Source organism: Anguilla anguilla, chromosome 12, assembly GCF_013347855.1.
Source record: "Anguilla anguilla isolate fAngAng1 chromosome 12, fAngAng1.pri, whole genome shotgun sequence".
Classification (NCBI taxonomy): Eukaryota; Metazoa; Chordata; class Actinopteri; order Anguilliformes; family Anguillidae; genus Anguilla; species Anguilla anguilla.
In genome coordinates, this window is record NC_049212.1 from 19,915,225 (window position 1) to 19,933,712 (window position 18,488).

General features: G+C 51.2%; 1 protein-coding gene across 1 annotated transcript; it reads left to right on the forward strand.

Moving 5' to 3' along the window:
* Window positions 1-780: 780 nt before the first annotated feature.
* On the forward strand, window positions 781-17,322 carry tiparp (TCDD-inducible poly(ADP-ribose) polymerase). The gene is made up of 7 exons (XM_035386477.1): window positions 781-1,173; window positions 1,281-1,535; window positions 2,335-3,285; window positions 11,066-11,252; window positions 12,272-12,459; window positions 14,654-14,929; window positions 16,365-17,322. The coding sequence occupies exons 3-7, from the start codon at window positions 2,363-2,365 to the stop codon at window positions 16,810-16,812; spliced, it is 2,022 nt and encodes a 673-aa protein (XP_035242368.1). The 5' UTR covers window positions 781-1,173; window positions 1,281-1,535; window positions 2,335-2,362; the 3' UTR covers window positions 16,813-17,322.
* Window positions 17,323-18,488: the final 1,166 nt, after the last annotated feature.

Below are 18,488 nucleotides of genomic sequence, written 5' to 3' on the forward strand. Positions count from 1 at the left end.
TCGGAAGGAAAAACCATAGGCCTGTTGGATGAAGGAAACAAAACTATAGAATGGAAACTGAAAGGAAGCATTAAAACTGTGACCATCTCTTTGGGAACAGGTTGATGTCTGTAGCATTACTTCCCCCGCAAAACAACCGCATGCTTAATCTGGAGGGATGTGACTGACTGTGTGCTTCACTGTAAATCTCTCGTTGAACTTTAAAACCCAAACACATGCGTAACTTGTTGTTTGGAACAAAATTAGAGATTGACGTAATTATAAAAATGTGCTCTCGGACTACTACAGCAAAGTGCTTCAAGATAGTGATCTACATTACCACCTGAATGAAATGATGCCATAAATACTACCTTCTGCTAAATTCTGTTATAATTGTTCATGATGCTGAGGGCCGACGCGGTATACCCAGGTTTCCATATGAAGCCCAGAGTGTGGCTTTCTATTTGAAAATGCGCACACTGACATGTTGCAACAGGAACAATGGGACGTTACGTATTTGGGTTTAAGAGGAATGTTTGTATCGCACACAGGGGTAGGCTAACCAAGTAATTAGTCATTTACGTCAGCTCTCTTTGGAGCAGTGGGACTTCAGACGTTATAATTTATCTAGGTATTATGACTGACGGCATTGCTTGTCTGAGATGCCAAATTGACTTCACGTTTATAAATCGCGTAGCCTTTACTGCCTGGTGATTGCAAGGTCAACACAGCGTTGTAGGCGGGATAAGCCGTGGCGTGTCATTTTGGCGTAAACAAGGTTTGCATGTAAAATGCCATAGCACGCACAACATCATTAGCAGAGCGGATAACCTTTCGCCTCATTTCATTAGGTTTTCCAGGCAGGAGGCGTCTAAGGAAGTGCACGTTACTGTTCCCTCTTTTATTAACTCACATTAATTTCCAGAACACTTCTAGACGTCGGGTATATTTTGCCAGGCCTCCTATGCTATTGTGTGTAAATTAATGTAGGCTATATGCTATCTGTCTCCTTCGGACTTCCTACGCGATCTTTCCATGTTACCCCATAGTGACGCAGCAAGCAACTTTCTTTTTATGCACACTTCCTGTACTGGAAACGCTAATGTTATTATTATCTTGTAAATGCAAACGCACTAAACGGCCACAGTCCCTCCCATACCTAATCGTGACTTCTTGTAACAGGAGACCATCGAGGTGAGTCAATGAACTCACACAAAACGAGCGCTGACAGAGGACAACTTCCTGGTACCGATAACCAGTTTCTTTTTCTTTTCTTTTTTTCTCTCCGTTTAATGCCAAAGCCCGCCTCCAAAGCGGAGTTCCTGTGCCGTGAATGGATGGAGAGAGCAGACAGAAAGTGCCCTGCAACAGCTGCGAGCCGCTTCCACCACAGGAGTCTGTGTAGCTGCGCACTGTGGATGAGAGATTTGTCACGCACTACCCGGTTCAACCGAAGTTAACACGGATACACAAGCACACCGAAGTACACTCATGAACGAACGGGATCGTATCCACAAAGATAAGGAAAAACGGAGGGAACCAGATCTGATCTTAAGGTAGGTTTGCCTTGAACATAGCCTACTAACTGAATTTCTTAAATCAACTCGTTAGTAAGCTAGTTAAGTAACCTCGATTCTTTTTGAGCTATAGCAATGGGCTTGTTAAAATATTTCGGTAAATACGATCTACGTTGCATTTAACTTATACATGTATCATAGAATAGCCCATTGAACAATAATAAAAGCATGTATCTTTGTGATATGGTTTTGATCTAGCTTCCGAAATAGAAACGTATCTAGAAGAGTCACTGTCTCAAAGTAGGCTACCTTGAGAAGCACCGCAAGGTCCTGCTGGCCAGAACGCAGGATCGCTTTAACAAAGAGACCCTACGTGCAAACTTGCTCGAGCAGCAATTTGGAGCTGGCACGTATCCTTCAAGCTCAATGCATCTGATTAAAGAGATCAAAATACTCAAAGGACCTGGGCATATTTCAGTTCGACGGGAATACGAGAGAATCGGTAGGCTTTTGATCATATCTAAAAAAAGTTGCTTCGAAATCAAATCGACTAATCATCCCATTTGAAATCTATCTTTCCGGCAGTATTTCGTAACTATTGCTACGCTTGCCGTCTGATAGAAATGGCACCTATCGAGTTGATAGCATTTTCTGTGAAATGAAGAATTCGAACGTACTTTTAGATGTGCATTTATTATCCTGTCAAGAAACTGACAGGCTCGCTGACTAAGCGGAGAGTGGTCCCAAGCGAGGTGCCCAAGTTAGGATCAAATTGACGTCTGTTTGAAGGTGTTGCTTTTACGATTTTAACGCATCTCTCTCTCATGCAACTGAATAGGTTTTAGGAGCGTCCCTCCGTTTGGATAATGGAGAAAACTTTGCTTCGACTGCAGAAGTCTGCAGAAACTACTGACAAAGTTCTGGAGGAACCGCAAATTGGTCTGGCCATGAGAAACGGAGAATTTACGGATCAACAGATGGGACTGCCGGACAAAATACCTCTAGTGAAGCCTTATTTTAAAAAGAAACACGCACAGAGGAAGTTGGACGCAAAATGTCTGCGGGCGCTGGATGATCCCATTCTGACTACGTTATTAAGCTCAGATGCACTTGTAGCGAGTGATGGGGTGTTTGTACCTCGGAACCAGCCCGGGACTCAACGGAACCTGTGCGCAGCAGTGGTGGAAAAGCAGTCCAGAATCAACCAAGTATGCTTGAAGGACGAGAGTGCTGTTTCTGCGATGATTGCCGATGAGGGAGACGGAGAGATATCGGATCCTTCTACTGAGCTCGGGGATCAGGGACAAAAAGTGACTGATATTCAACGGGTGACAATAGCTACTAATGAGCACCGTTTTCAGCCGCAGGCCACCGACGTGGCGGCGCCCACTACGGTTGTTACCCCTGGTGAGGGGGAAAAGATGAATGACATGTACAGCTCTGAGCGTTTGCAGGGTGCAAATTGCCTTGCCATCAAAGACGGACCGCTGAAAGGCGAAATCTTTCAGGATAAAAGCGAAGAAGCCTCTTTGGATCTCGTGTTTGAACTTCTGACCCAGCTACAGTACCATACACATCAAGGCGACGCGGTATCGATCTGCGTGGATTTTCTCCAGGGGGTCTGCGTGTATGGGAGCGACTGCGGGCAGCACCATACTGTCCTACCATACCACTGGCAAATCCGAAGAGCCGATACTCAGACTTGGCAAAGCATGTCAGATGACTCGCAAGAACAATTGGAAAGGCTCTATTGCAATCCAGACAATGAACAAATCAGACTGAAGTTTCAGTAAGTACTCTTTTAATGTTTTGGTTCCTCTTCCTCGCAGTTGTTTATGGTGAGAATGTTGGCAACACTCATATCATTTAACTTGTACAGTAATATCAAGGCCATATATGTGATCAGAATTAAATGATTAACCAGCATCCTCTCAGATTGCCTAAACCATAACCACTGTTTCACAACTCGTAAGCACGTTCAGAGTTGCATTTTCTCTATCGGCAGTGCGATGAATGATAGTCACAGGAGTTTTAGTTTCCACATGCACTAAAATATAATGGGTCTATCTAATGTAGTGGAGCAGTTGGTTTCAGCGTTTTCCAGTGTGGCAACGGTAATTCTGAGCCGTGTCCCCTCGCGCTCGTGGTGTTGTTACTAAGAGGAAGTGTCGTTCGGCGTAATCGTGAACCTGCGTGACCCACTGCCGCCTAGCGCAGGCACCGAAACACAGGCTATGCTTTTGCACGGACACTCGCACGCACCCTCTCGCACACACCCACACGCATACACAGACGCTCACACGCACACACAGACGCTCACACGCACAGTCCCAAAGACACACACACACTCGGTTGCCTGGCGCGCGGATGCTTACGCACACCCACTCGGTCGCACATATTTCAAGTAGATGAGTACGCACACATTCATGTGATCCCTTGTAGACAGATTCACGCAAGCGCAGGTCCGGGCAACCGCTGTGTCAGTGATGTGTTCTTAATTGTGTGCACATATTTACCAGCGCTCACCATCACAGGAACACTTGAAGTGGCATTTTATTGTGTGGATGGAGGGTAGTTTGGGGAATTGCATATTGCAAGATTTGATAAATAGGTTGGGAAATTGGATTCACAAGTTTTATACAAATGTAGTTATAAACAGGAAATGCACACACCTATCAAAGAGTTTCAGAGCATTGATGAACATGAAATTTAAAGCTGGTTGGTGATTGGCTTGAGTAAAGTTTAACATTTGCTTAGAATGTAACCATGGGCAGCCTGTAATTTTATGTATCTGCGGTACCCTCGATGTGAGCAGGTTAGCACCTATATCTGTCCTTGAAGTTGTTTGGTTTTTTGGTGCGAGCCCTGCTGTTGTTAGACAAGCCTAGGCTGTGGCTATCTTTCACACCCTGGGTCTGCACATACTTTCAAATTTACGGTCAACACGGTTTTACCTCCCCACGCTCACCGCACTTGCTGCAGTCCTGTGCTGGCATACACACAGAGATACACACACACAGACACACACACACACACTAATTTTCTCAGTAGCAGATGCACCACCTGTCCCAAATAAGTCTTAAACACGCAGAGAAAACAAGGAGTTTACGTGACTGGAACAAAGTCATTGCCTTTTTTATTCCTCCCAAGCCTCCAGTAATTGTCATCCTTAGCCCACAAGCAAAACTCTGTTCAAACTGCCACACTGCACTAATGCTAACAATACACTTCTTTTAATGGGGTTCAGCAGCGAGCTGCAAGCCTGTGTCCCTGTACCCTCTGTAAGGTCACAGAGCATGATGGGTTATTTCGCTTACGTCACACCCTTGCGCAGTTTGGGTCTGCACACCGTCGGCCATATTGGATACAGCTGCATTGCACACTTTGCCTGGGTTCACATACCTGAGTCCTATGACCGTGCTGGTGTGAATACTGTTCAGTGCATGAGTGTAAGTACAGAATGTTGACAGTTCTGTCCTTAAGCAGCAAATAAAGTATAACAAGGTGGCAGTGATCTCTTTCAGAAGATGGAAGGGATCCTAAGAAAACACTGCCGCGCGTAGTGCCGTTGACACACGTGCCCCTGCCCTCACACCTTGCTGTGCTCGCGGCAATGTTGCTTTCCCATGGCAACGAGATGCCGATAACAGCACCCCGGTGCCTAAGTACGGCAGATGACAAACAGGCCGTCACGCCGTGCCGTCGGCATGGCGACGGCGTTATTTTGGCCGCTGCCGTTAAACGGGTGGCTGGGGCGGCTCTGCTGGGCCAGCTGGTGGGTGAAGATGGCGGCGATGTGAGGAAAGTGTCCACTCAGCACCTCTGGCAAGCAGTGAGACTAAAGTGTGAACAGCCCCCCTCCCCACACACAGTGCCAAAGTGCATGTATGGAGCACAGGTTGACCCACACACAGCTGGCTAACCTGCGTGTGCGCGTGCGCGTGCGTGTGCGTGTGTGTTCTCCTGACATTTTCTCTTTTTCTCTTGCTCATACAATAGTTTTTTATGACGGAGGGAAAATGATAAACTCATTCAGTTGTCAGCGAGTGACTTTGATGGCTGAATGCAAAGGGCACACTGACCCGAAGCAGGTGTGCGTGCGTGCGTGTGTGCGTGTGAATCAGCCAGTGAGATGAATCACCGGGTGAGGCCGCATGGTTTTTTCCTTACTCAGTATTTGGTTTTAACCATTTAACTTCCCTTCTCGTCTGGACTACACCTTTTTAGAAAAAAAAAAAACAGTTCCAGTTCCTCCTAATTGAACAGATTGTTCCATGCTGAAGGCTCTTCTTTTACTGAAGCGAGTTCCTCTCTTTGGCTTCCCCCGTCCTCTTGGAACGATTGTGAGGTGCTGTGGAGGAATGTGGGCGGAGTAACGAACGGGCTGCAGTGAGGCGATTGATCTGGGCTCCGATGACTCACCCCCCCTAACCCCACCTGCTCTTTGGCACTAAGTCTGTCTGCATGTCCCCAAGTTCCTCCCGGGCTCCCTCTTTCTGCGGAAAGAGCGGAAATAAATAGGGGAGGTGGGGGGGTGCAGGTGGCTGAAGGTGAGGCGGCGGTGGCCCATGCTGTCTGGTCGGGGGTGGAAGGGGAAGCATCGGTCGCACCTCTGGTTTGTCCAAGGGGCAGGACGGGCCTAGTCGCTCGAGGTGACTGCACGAGGTGTGGGTGCGTAGCCGCGGTAACAGACGCGTGGGAGAGCTCGCCCTGCGACGGGGGCGGGGCCTGCGTTCAGACGGACCCTGTGCTGTCGGGTGCTCTGTGTCTCTGTGCCCACGCCAGCCCTGCAGCTGCAGGGGGAGAGCCTTATCAGAGGCAGCAGGGTGTGTGTGTGTGTGTGCGTGCTCACGGGCACACGCGCACGTCCCGCCAGTCTGTTTGCTTTCTCTCTGTCGGCGAAGCGTGACGGACCCGACTCAGTCGAGCCGGAGCACGTGGCCCACGGCCCTGCGTCGGGGAGGGGCTGAGCCATCAATCCACAGCGGGGTGCTTAAGTCCCACAGGGAAATATGGCCTTCTATACCCTATCTGCCAGTGCAGATGTGTGCTTCAATAGTGTGTGGAAGGGGCTCTCTTTTTGTGTACTGTATGCTGCTGGGGTTGCCAGGAACCTATTGCCGTTCTGTCGTTTTCCCCTCTCTTTCTTTCCTGTGTTCCCTCTGCTTCTCATCGTCACTGTCTCACCCCCTCTCTCTCTCTCTCTCCTTGCTCCAGACATTCAGAAAAAGCGGACCATCTGTGTAATATTTCGTGTTTAGGAAATTGTTTGTGAATGTGAGTGTTTGTGTATGCGTGTGTGTGCGTGTGAGTGTGTGTCTGCGTGTGTGTGTGAGTGTGTCTGCATGTGTGTGTGCGTGTGAGTGTGTGTCTGCGTGTGTGTGTGAGTGTGTCTGCATGTGTGTGTGCGTGTGAGTGTGTGTCTGCGTGTGTGTGTGCGTGTGAGTGTGTGTCTGCGTGTGTGTGTGAGTGTGTATGGGTGTGTGTATGTGCGTATGTGTGAGCGTGTGTGGACTTTGTGGGGGTAGTTTCCCTGTTGGTGGGGATTATGTGTCTGTCAGTTGGGGGTACAGAATTGCAGCTTCACTGTGGCCCACTGGTAGTAGATCTCCAGGAGCGACCATTGTGTTGCTTATTAGGTGTATTCGCATGTTAAATTCAACTGCCTTCCAAGCACAATAAATTAACTGTTTGTTGTTCCCCCCCTTCTCCCATCCATTTGGTTGAGCTGTTACTTAAACATGAAAGATAAGCCTTTCTTATGTGTAATGGGACACTTCCTGATTCCAGCGGTGAACACATACCGTAGGAGCCATGCCCTTCAGTGGTGGCTCTCAAGATGTGGCCAACTGATAGCCGCACACGATACGACTGTGTCATCACCAGGCAGCACAGGGCTCAGTCACCACGGCGACCTGGCAGCGGGTTAGGTCAGCACGACTTGAAAAGTGCTCACCAGGTGTCCGTCGTTTGGAGCTGGGGTAGTGGGGGGAGGGGGTGCTGGTGGGGGATCATAGCTTCTTTCTCCCACACCATGCAGTTTACAGGGAAATGAATCCCTTTCCTCTCTGTCCTTCTTTCTTCATGCTCGCTTACCCACTCTGCCTCCAGGGCCTCCGCTCTCTCTCTTTCATTCTCTCCTGCTCCTTTTCTCCACTCCTTCCTCCACTCCACTCCTCCTCTGTTGTGTTTTGGTCGCTTTGGTTTTTTCGCGGTTGTTTGTTTAGAGTGTTAGCGACAGCGCGGTTGGGAGAGGGGACGTGGGCCTGCTCGGCAGCCCAGAACTTTCCGGACCGAAGGAAAGCGGCGTTCGCCACAGACGCTGGTGTGAACGGCGCACTAATGAACACAGAGAATCGCTCCTCGCACTTAATTTAACAGCCGGAATTTTATTTTTAGAGGGGAGCTGGTTGGCCATAGAGTTTTGTGTGTGTGCGGGGCGGGGATGAACAGGGCTATCAAGGGTCATGCTGCAGTTCATCTGGAGGGAATTCACAAGGGCAGGGGTCACTTTCCCACATGGTTTGACCCACAGTGCCCTCGTTTGTGATTAGAAGACCCGTATCATAACACCCCCCCCCCCTCACCGTCTTGGCCCTATGGCGAATGGTCACCATGGATACCTGGGAGCAAGGTGCCCACTCAGGCTATTAGTGTTGAGCAGCTTTCTGTCAGAGGGTAATCTGTGTGTGTGTGTGTGTGTGTGTGTGTGTGTATTTCCTTCTGCCAGTGTGTGAGCTCTCCCATCATAAGGTTCTCATGTGACTAAGTTCACAAGGTTCTGGTGCCTGGATAAGCATTTGTACAAATTACGTGTGTAATGTGGTCAGGTGTTCCACACAGGGTGTGTGTGTGTACTGCACACGTGTGATACAAAATGGACATGGAGAACAGGGTAGCCCCAGACAGAAAGGCATTCTGAAACTGCCACACACACACACACACACACACACACACAGTCTCTACTCGCCCCTCTCATGGGCTGGTGCTGAGGCAGGTGTTGACAGAGCTCTTTGTCTGGTTTCCATCCCTTCATGTTCACTCAGCACATTGCAGAAAACTCTCCAGCAGAGGAGTGATGAAGTGACCAGTCCCCCACACACCCCCACACACCCCCACACTGCCCTCAGCTTCACCCTCAAACCCTCCCAAACCTCACTGCTGCAGGACAGCTCGCTGGCCCTTCCCCCAACCCAGTCCATCCATCTCCCTCCTCCTGTTTAAACCCACACACACGCATGCACGTACGCACACTCACACACTCGCACACACATACACACTCACGCACTCACACACACGCTCACACACATGCATACACGTACACACTCACACACACGCACGCATGCACATACGCACACACACACACACACAGCCTCCGACCATAGCTCGGCTCTCTCTCGGGCGGTTTAAGTGGAGTCTCTCGCCCCGCGCTCAGGCATCATTCCCGGCCTGCCCGCTGTCACACGCGTGTTCTGCTGCTGTGACAGTCTCCGCCGTCACCGTGTCTCCCGACAGACGGAGACGGCTCGGCGCTGAGACGCTCAGTAGAAGGAACACAGCCTTCTGTACAGGGCCGCGATGTTCCGCTCTCTCTGTCCCTGTCGCTGCAATGAGGCCTTTTAAAAAAAGTTCTGTGAACTGCGTGTTTCTCCCCTGCTTTTGCGTAGTTTACTGTAAAAAGCCGTGTATGAGGCGTTTTTATTTTTTACCGCGTGGTTTAACTGCGCCGCTCCAATAATAGACGTGTATTTATTTCGGTTCCCTGCGTGCGAGGTTCCGCGGGGTTGGGGTTTGGGGTTTGGGGGTTGGGGGGTGGGGGGTGGGGGGAACAGCAGCTGGTAACAGGCACGATAGATGATGAGCGAGGCGACACTGCGTTACTCGGCTGGGCTTCCGAGCGAAACTGATGAGTGAGTGCTTTTCGCACAGGGGAAGCGGCCCTTGCCCCGTACACAGTTTCTGTCACAGACGGGAGTGGCCTGACGCACTGTACAGAGCAGTTCTCTCTTTAAGATGAGCTGTATGTGTCTGTGTGTGTGTGCGTGTGTGTATGTGTGTGTGTGTGTACGTGTGCGTGTGCATGTGTGTGTTTGTGTATGTGTGTACGTACATATGTGTGCGTGTGTCTGTGTGTGTGTATGTGTGTGCATGTTTACAGGTATGCCTTCTTCAGCATTTGTAAGGTGTGGCGGTGACATTGAGACAGATCGCCCGTCTGAGGCCTCGCCCCCAGCACCCCACGTAGACGTGGTCCAGCCCACTGTTCCTCTCCGCGCTGTTGACAGCGTTCCAGAGAGCAGTGGTTTCGCAGGCTCAAAGCGGCCTGTCACAGGTTGTTCTGGACACTGAGAGCTGGGAGCTGCTGAGCCCAGCTTGTTCAGGCACAGGCCGTGCAGAACTCTGCTGTTAGGGTCCATAGCTGGGGGGGTGAGGGGGGGGCTATTGTGGGCCTGGGTGAAATGACAAAAATAATGTCTTTCTTTTTTTTTGTTGCTAGTCATGCAGGCATGTGATGGAATTTGGTGCTGGGCTAAGTAATATCTGAGCTGTGAAATATCAGAGCTATCCCTTCTCTGTGTGTGTGTATGTGTGTTTGCGCGTGTGTGTGTCTGTGTGAGTGTGTGCGTGTGCTTGTGTGACTGTGTCTGTCTGTCTGTCTCTGCAAGTGCGTGCATGCGTGTGTGTGTGTCTGTGTGAGTGTGCTTGCGTGTGTGTGTGTGTCTGTGTGAGTGTGCATGTGTGTGTGTGTCTGTGTGGGTGTGTGTGTGTGTGTCTGTGTGTCTGTCTGTGTCTCTGCGTGTGTGTCATGTCCACAGTGTTAAGAGTGAACCCTGTCTCTTGCATCCATAGATCACATGTTTTGCAACACTGTTGATTTGTTATCTTGTTTGTGACTGCCGTTGGCTTGTTTAGGGCGGGGGATTAGCCTACATTTGAATGTCCATTCAGAGAGCTCTCACGGCGTTTCATTCTTTTTAAAGGCCGCGGCAGGGCTGTTCTTAAAGTTTTCCTCTCTCCTTCTCCGTTGCCGTGGTGCTCGGTTGCGTGCCGGTCAGACGGTTCAGCCCCACGTTCCGCTGTTCTCCCACACACAGCCGCCTGCAGTTTGGCATTCGGCCGCCTGTCTCCGCGAATCAAATATGGCACTGTGGTATTATGTTTTACTAGCATCTCCGCAGGATTTAGGCACATATGAAAGGTAAATACTCAGGAGCCGCAGCGTACTGGTGCGCTGAGAAGGTGATTAAACTGCACTGCTCAGCGTGCGGGGGGGGGGGGGTTTCTATAAACAGTTGATGGCTGCCCGCCAATCTACGACCTCTGACCCCAAACTCATTTGCGCATATGCGTGTTGTTGAGCCACCTGTAGGTAAAACATGAAGTCCCTGTACAACGGCTGAGAATGATGGGCAGGTGTTCGGCTTTCATGTCGCCGTAGTTGAATATCTGGTTCCTCCCGCGCAGCGTGCCCTCAGTGTAACTCTGATAAAGTGCGTGTGAAAGAGTCTTTGTGCGGAGAGTTCGGGTCTGTGACACTGACTGTTTTTCTCCTGTTATCTTCTGCGTAGGGGCCGCGTGTTCACCTTGGATTTCAGCTCCATGAGGGTGTGCGACCTGCATTTTGACCAGGTCAGGCGACTTTCCACGGCCCCCAGCTCAGTTACCACACCCACGTTCTCTAACCCCACCCCCAACTGCCACACAGTGTGGAAGTACTACTGCAGAGACAACTTCGGCTGGAGGGAGTACTCTGAGGTAGGACACCACGAGCGCATGGACACACGCATGTACACACACACACACACACACACACACACACGTAAAAACACAGGCACTGTACCATAAAGCCATATTCTTTATCAGGCAATAAACTCCACCCATAAAAGACAGCCGTACAATGACACAGACACCATGTGATCGTAAGCGCTGTTCAGCGATATTGCGTGCCAGTCTGTAGAAATCATTATCAATGGCTTTATGGCTGGTTTTATTGAGGCGTGCTCACAGTAAAGACAATGTGATGCTCGCTTGTGTATAATGCTGCAAGCTAAAAAGCTGTGCTCTTCAGTTTCTGACTCTACCCCTGCCCGGAGTCCTTCAACACTGTCAGCAAATGTCGCAAAGTGTCGAATGACAGAAATCTTTTTTGGAATGAGCGGTTTCTCAGTCTCTTCACAGAAGCCTCACACCAGTAGTTTTGCACACACAATGCCTTAATCAGATCCCCACACACTGCTTTCACAGTAGATGGAGTAGTTTTTGACATTTAAGCTCCTGCGTTTAAGGCTGCCGGCAAAATAAATGCTACATGTACGGCTGTCTATCTGAAGGCAGGGCACAAAGCTTTTTTTTGAAGAGTTTGTTGAGAATGTTCAGCAGTGAGAGCAGCCTATAAGCAAGCCTTCAAGTAAAGCACCCAGCTGAGCGGTACACTAAATCCCGTTGATCAGTGATCAGTATTCTAATTCCCAGAAAATAAGACTCCCAGACCCACACTAAATCCCCCTGATCAGTGATCAGTGTTTTACCCCAGAGAAAACAAACAGGACATCCAGGATGTTCACTTCTGGCTATACTGGTCTGAGGCCTACCCATTGCACAATCTTTCCTTTTAAACAGAAAGAGCCTCCAGAAATCTATTGTGACGGTTAAGGGATTAGCCATAGTGTGTTTAGCGCCTGTGAGTGTGACCTGCAGATTGGACTCAGTGTTCCTTTTGTTCCTTTCTTTTTTCTTTCCTCCCCCCCCCCCCCCCGATCGTTGTGGTCGAGCAGCCGGTGGTTCGGCTGATTGAGGAAGCAAGTGGGCGTGGTCTGAAAGAGGTCCGCTTCATCACACTCCAGAACCAGTATATCCTGAACATCTGGGAGGGGTTTCAGCAGAACGCCGTCTTCGGCTTCCGCCGGCAGATCAAGAAAAGGCCGCTCTTCCTCTCCACCGTGATGCTCATGCCTTACCTGCAGTAAGTATCTCCAAAAACCGCCTCAAACACGCGGCCCCGCCCCTAAGCCTTTCCAAAACCCAGGCCACACCCCCAAAACCAAGTCAAACCGGCCGCTCGCCTGAAAAACCTCTCTGGAGAACGGGCCACACCCAAGAACCTGCTCCAACACGGGCCGTACCCCCAGTAACCTTCAGGAAACACAGGCCGCCACCCGTGGGAAAAAACAGCAACCGGCGCTGCTTGTACCTCCAGAACGTGTTTCCTTTGTGTGGAGCGCTGCCGCTCTCCCCTTCAGCCGAAAAACAGAATTTCCGTAGGGGGGGGGGGAGAAGAGTGTACAAATGGGTTCCAGACAGAATGAGCTGCATGAATGGACAGTTAAAGCAAGTGGGAGCAGGAATGTGGGAGAGAGACGTGGGGGGGGGGGGTGGGGGGGGGGGGGGTGATGGAGTCGCTCAGCCCCCGGAGCTCTTCTCTCTGGATGGTTTCGCTGGTGCTCTCCCTGGATCCCGGTTTGCATGCTGGCCGGTGACGCGGGTGAGTCGTTAGCGCCACAGGCCCAAATAGACCGTGTGCAAATGAGGTGGGAGGGAAATTTGACTGGCTGGGTTTGGTAGCGGCGGGCAGGCGTTGAGTGCAGCTGTTGAGCGCGCTGAAGCCGAAGCGCTCTCTGTTCCTCTCTGTTCCTCTTGTTTAAGTCTTCGGGGAGGCGGATGAGGACTGGGCCCCCGTGGGCCGTAGCCTAACGGTGCGCGGCACGCTGAGGGGAGGAGGAAGCTCTGTGTGCGGTTCTCAGGCTTCACTTCCTGTGCACGCTACTCTCTTCCCGCCGTTTGTTCTTCTCCACCGAGCGGCCCCCTGGTGCTTCTGTCTTCTGTTGTGCTGAACGTGCTGTGAGTTCTCTTGGAGTTTATGTGTGCTTGTTCGTGCGTTTGTGCGCCCGTGCATGAGTGTTAGGGAGCGAGCGTGGGTCCACTCAGCACCGGCGTTCCTCCCCGGCCCAGCGGATATCCGAAAGCTTGCCGTCCCCGGCCCCTCCTTATCTTGGCGGAGTTTAAACGGGGATCAGGGCAGGGTGTGGGCTTTTAGCGGGGTGAAGATGGGGGAGAGGGCGGCTGGTGTCGGGGGTGGGAAGGCGGTTGTTTGGGGGGTCGGAGTCTGGCCCCTGCCGTTGACATGTGGCTCCTGTTCCTGAGAACTGGCCAGCTCTCAGTCCGGCCTCCCAGCTGGAAGCTCTGTTTTCAGGAACACATTGTCCTGAGCACAGGAGTGGAAGTCATTAGGTTGATTGGCAGTTTTGGCTCCACTGCAGCTTGCAGAATTCGTTCTCGCTCTGCCAAATAAATCCTGCTCTCCCCTCCAAATGCACAGTAAAACTCTCTCTCTGTCTCCCTCCCTCTCGCTCTCTCTCTCTCCCTCCCTCCCTCCCTCTACCTCTTATCCCCATCACTTCAATTAGATTTTTGCTGTTCTGACCTGAATTCTCCGCTAAGGGTGACTAGCACCTGAATCATCTTGTTTAACTTCATTCAGTTTGTACACCATGTGGAAAATTGTTCCTGGCATTAGAAGGATTAATGTACTGCATTTGGGGAAGACACAGAGGAGCCAGACACTTTCCTCTCTCTAGGGTGTTAGCACACAGACCTGGTTTGTGTGAGGCTATTATAAGTATTTGGTGGTGTGCGCATATATACATGTCTGTATATGAATATATACAAACTAACCCCAGATGGTTTGGGCTTCAGTTCCCAGCTACATTTTGCCAAAGGCTAGAAAAATGGCACCCATTGCCTCCTCATGGCATTCAGCTTTAAAAGAGATGGATTGTGGGTAATGGCCCTGTGATGCACTGCCATGCTGAGTCACCCCTGCTGTGAGACCGCTGCCTACTGAGATATGTACACAGTCAGCTTCCTGCAACTGTATATCAGATAATTGGATATTCTGTATTTAGTGCACAGTATGCAGCGGGTCCCCTTTAGATCTCACTCTGTTAGCATACTCCTGATAGCTGCATGCTTTGGCTGAATGCAAAAGGTCGCAAAGGTGAAATTTGTCACGTGCTTGTTTTATTTGAACATGTGACCGCGCGCGCTCTCTCTCACACACACACACACACACAGTGATTCTGCCTGTATTGTAATGCCTGTATTGTTTTCTTGTAAATGATTTTCCTAACGGCCTACTCTTTCTCCCCCCCTGTGCGCAGGACTCTGGGCGGTTTGGGCTCGCCGGGCCCCTCCCCCTCGCAGAGCCCCGGGCCCCTCCCACTGTCTCCTACCTCGCACGCCCCGCCCAAGGCCTACCCCGAGACATGGCTGCCCATGGGCTCCTGCCAGGACTTCCTCCAAGTGCCCTTATCCAAAGAGGACCGGAGCTACCGCACCGTCTACAGCCTCTTCCACAAGACCGTGTCGGAGACGCGGTTCCGCATCCTGAAGATCCTGCGCGTGCAGAACCCCTTCCTCTGGGAGAAGTACAAGAGGTGAGGCGGGCGCTGGCGCCGAATCGGGATTAGCGTCACGCCCACGGGGGTCACGTTACCCACGCCGCTGATGTCGTTGGCGTCACGTCGCACGGCCGGTTAGCCGGCGCTCTCGTCCGGGGCAGTTTTACGTTTCACCTTTTTGGCTAATATTGATTTATATGGATATTCACTGAGGCAAACAGGGCTAAGTACCTGGCTCAAGGGTACGCATGCGGCAGACTCTCGGGATTTAACACCGCCGTCGGTATCGATTGCAGTCGCCGCCGCGGCCCACCGCCTGCTTCCAGTTGTGGGTTTGGGAATTGGGGGAGGGGTATGTGGCGCAGCGGGAAAAGTTCCTCTGCGGGAGGGGAGCGCAGGTGTTTCGGGTTACAGCGTGAATGGAGCAGGGTGGGGGGAAGGAGGGGCTTAGTGGTGTTTCCACAGAAATGGAAGGTGCGGGCAGTGTTTTGCAGGCTGCGAGAGCGAGCGATTTGACTGTTCAAGGACAGGATATGCAAAGGGGGACGTGGGAGGAGGGGGGGTGGGGTATTTTGCTGGTCAAGCTGGCGTGCGTGTGCGTGCAGGCTCTGAGTGACAGCATATGGGCTGGTGAAGCGGGCGGGGCTGTAATTTTTGAGGCCGGGTGCTCTCAGAGTGACAGGAGAGGAAAGGGGGCGGGGAGCTCCGTCCGTCTGGGGAGAATGCCAGTGCGTCAGGGCTGGAGGGCGGGAGGCTGATGAGTCAGACTGCACCTCACCGAGCAGCCCCGCATGTGTATCTGTATCTGAATCAATGACAGTGAACAGACACGTTCACCCTTCCTGCTTCCTGTCCCCAGCTCCCTCTTTTTTTTGTTGTTGCTAAATACGATGCAAAGAGAATGACCAGAAGAAGGTGGGCAGAGATGCTGAGAGAAAGAAGGGAGGAAGGGAGAGAGAGGTGTTGAGGAAATGAGAGGGCTGAGAAAATGAGAGGGAGAGAGAATTTGGGCGGTGCCTTTTATACGCGGGGCGCCTGGCCTCTGCCCGCGGCTGCAGGTTGCAGTCAGCTGATGAGCGGGGGCTGACCACAGGCTTCCAGTCGCAGGGCAGGTTGCCCCACGTGCCCCCCCCACAGCTGAAGGGAACAGCAGCTTGCCTCTCATCAGGGCAGCGGGGGGGGGGGGGGGGTAGCCCTTTCAGAGCGTTTTTGGAAGCTGCAGCAGTCTGCATTCTCTGAGGGATGATCACGGGAACCTGGAGCTCCTGCCGGTTTCCTGCTGGTGTTCCCACAGCGCTCCCTCAGCGCTCCTCACCACCCTCATTCTCCGGCCCTTTTCCCGGCACCAGGCCTGGAACCTTCCGGCACTTTCCGGAATGTCTGCTAGCACACAGCATTGTGGAACTATAATGTGCCTCTCTTCCTCCTCCACCCCCCTCCCCTCCCCTCCCATCCCCCTTTCCTGCTACAGGAAGAAGGAGTACATGTCTCGGAAGATGTCGGAGATGGACCGCATGCTGAACGAGCGCCACCTGTTCCACGGCACCTCGCAGGACGTGGTGGAGGGCATCTGCAAGCACAACTTCGACCCGCGCGTGTGCGGCAAGCATGCCACCATGTTCGGCCAGGGCAGCTACTTCGCCCGCAAGGCCGTCTACTCCCACAACTTCTCCAAGCGCTCGTCCAAGGGCGTGCACTGCATGTTCCTGGCCAAGGTCCTGACGGGCAAGTTCACGGTGGGCAACCCCTCCATGCGTCGCCCGCCGCCCCTGCACCCGGGCAACCCCTCCAGCGACCTCTTTGACTCCTGCGTGGACAACTGGGTGGACCCGCAGATATTTGTCATCTTCAACGATGACCAGAGCTACCCCTACTTCATCATCCAGTACGAGGAGGTGTCGAACACTGTGTCCGTCTGAGAGCAAGCAGGGGGGCACGCCCCGTGCAAGGGCTGTGGGCCAATAAGGTGCCCTTCTCCCCCCTCCCTCCCGGCGGCTACTGCTCGACCGCTGTTCAGGCCCTGGTCGGCCCACCCCTGGTGTTTCAGCGATCAGTAGCCCCCTGCCCCCTCGCCCCAGCCCTGCGTTCCCCCTACGCCTGAGGGGTGAGAAGCCTTTGCCGGGCCCTTCTGCGTGCCGTTTGGGCTGGAGGGGCTCGTCCCGGGGACGGACGGCTGCGCTCCGGCTCTCTCCCGCCCAGGTGGGACGTGGGTGGCGCCTTTTTAGGTTCCATTGCCACTGGCTCTATCCCTACCCTTTTGTTTTTGCCGTTCCCTCTCCTCCGGAGTCCGTTTAGATTTTGTGAGAAGCTGTACATACGTTTTCATTGTTTATATTTGAACTGTGTGCCTTTTGTTCATAAAAAAAATGTTTATTTATGTTAGTAAATGTAACGTCGAAATAAATAAAATGTTTTATTGAAAAAACTGATGGCGCATTTGAGGTGACTTATTTTGCGACCGTGGATGTGGCTCCCTACTGCGGGATGGATATGTGTGGGTGCGTGTATGGCGGTGCTTGTGTGTGTGATGTCAGTGTGTGCACCTGTGCCCTGCACCCTCCTTTCTCGATATATCGTCTTGTGCTTTTCTTATCGCTGTGACAACGGAGCTGTTTCTGGGTGGGCTGTTGAGTGTTGGTCGAAGCGCCTGATCCAATAAAGAAGCCCTGCCCTCCTAGCTTTCCCTTGGAGCCTGCTGTCAGGCACTGGGTGGTGTGGAGTATCCCTGGGCTTTATTGTTCTTTTATGTTTACAGCTACTGGTGGAAAAATAGTCTTGATCACCATGGAAACAGAATGTTTCCCTGACTGCCGTACTGGAGTTGAGTGTGCCTGCCATTGTCACCCTGCCCCCCCCCCCCCCCCAAGAAAGACCAGATTTGGTTTGCCAAATGGTATTTTTGTTTGTGATGTGTTTTAAAACTCTTTCTCTTATTCTAAAGAAGTGGGGGATGATGTGGGGGATCATTTCTATGTTCACATATTTCTAACTGGAAGAGTGGTATGGAACTTTCATACATTTTATGCCTTGTTAAATGCGTACATCATCGGAGGTATTTGAATGGCAGCAGTTGCTAATGAAGGAGAATAACATTCATAGGTCTGTGAATGACTCAGCGGTGCTTTGAATCCAGAGCCATTTTGGGAATTGCATTTCTGTGATGAAGATGTGAGGAATGTTCAGTAAGGCTGGAGACTATAACAGTGAAAAGTGGTACCCTTAATAAGCTTTGTTTATATATAATATAATAAACTTTATATAGCACCTTTCATATGGTAAAGTAGCACATGGTGCTTGACAGAGATAATAAAACGGATAAATTAAGAAAACAAGCCAAATAATAGAGCAAAAACCAGATATACACTAGAAATGAAATCATAGCAAAAATAAAACCACAATGAAACCCCATAATGCATTTATAGAAGTACAATTGAAATGGTAAAAAAAGTAATCAAAAAAAATAAGAAACGCAAATAGTAAAAAAAGCAATAAGTAAAGCAGATTAGTGAAATGCCACCCTAAAAGACTTAATTCTCAGCTGTGATTTAAAAGCTGGAGTGATTGACACTTGTTCCCCTGGTCACCCTCACTCATC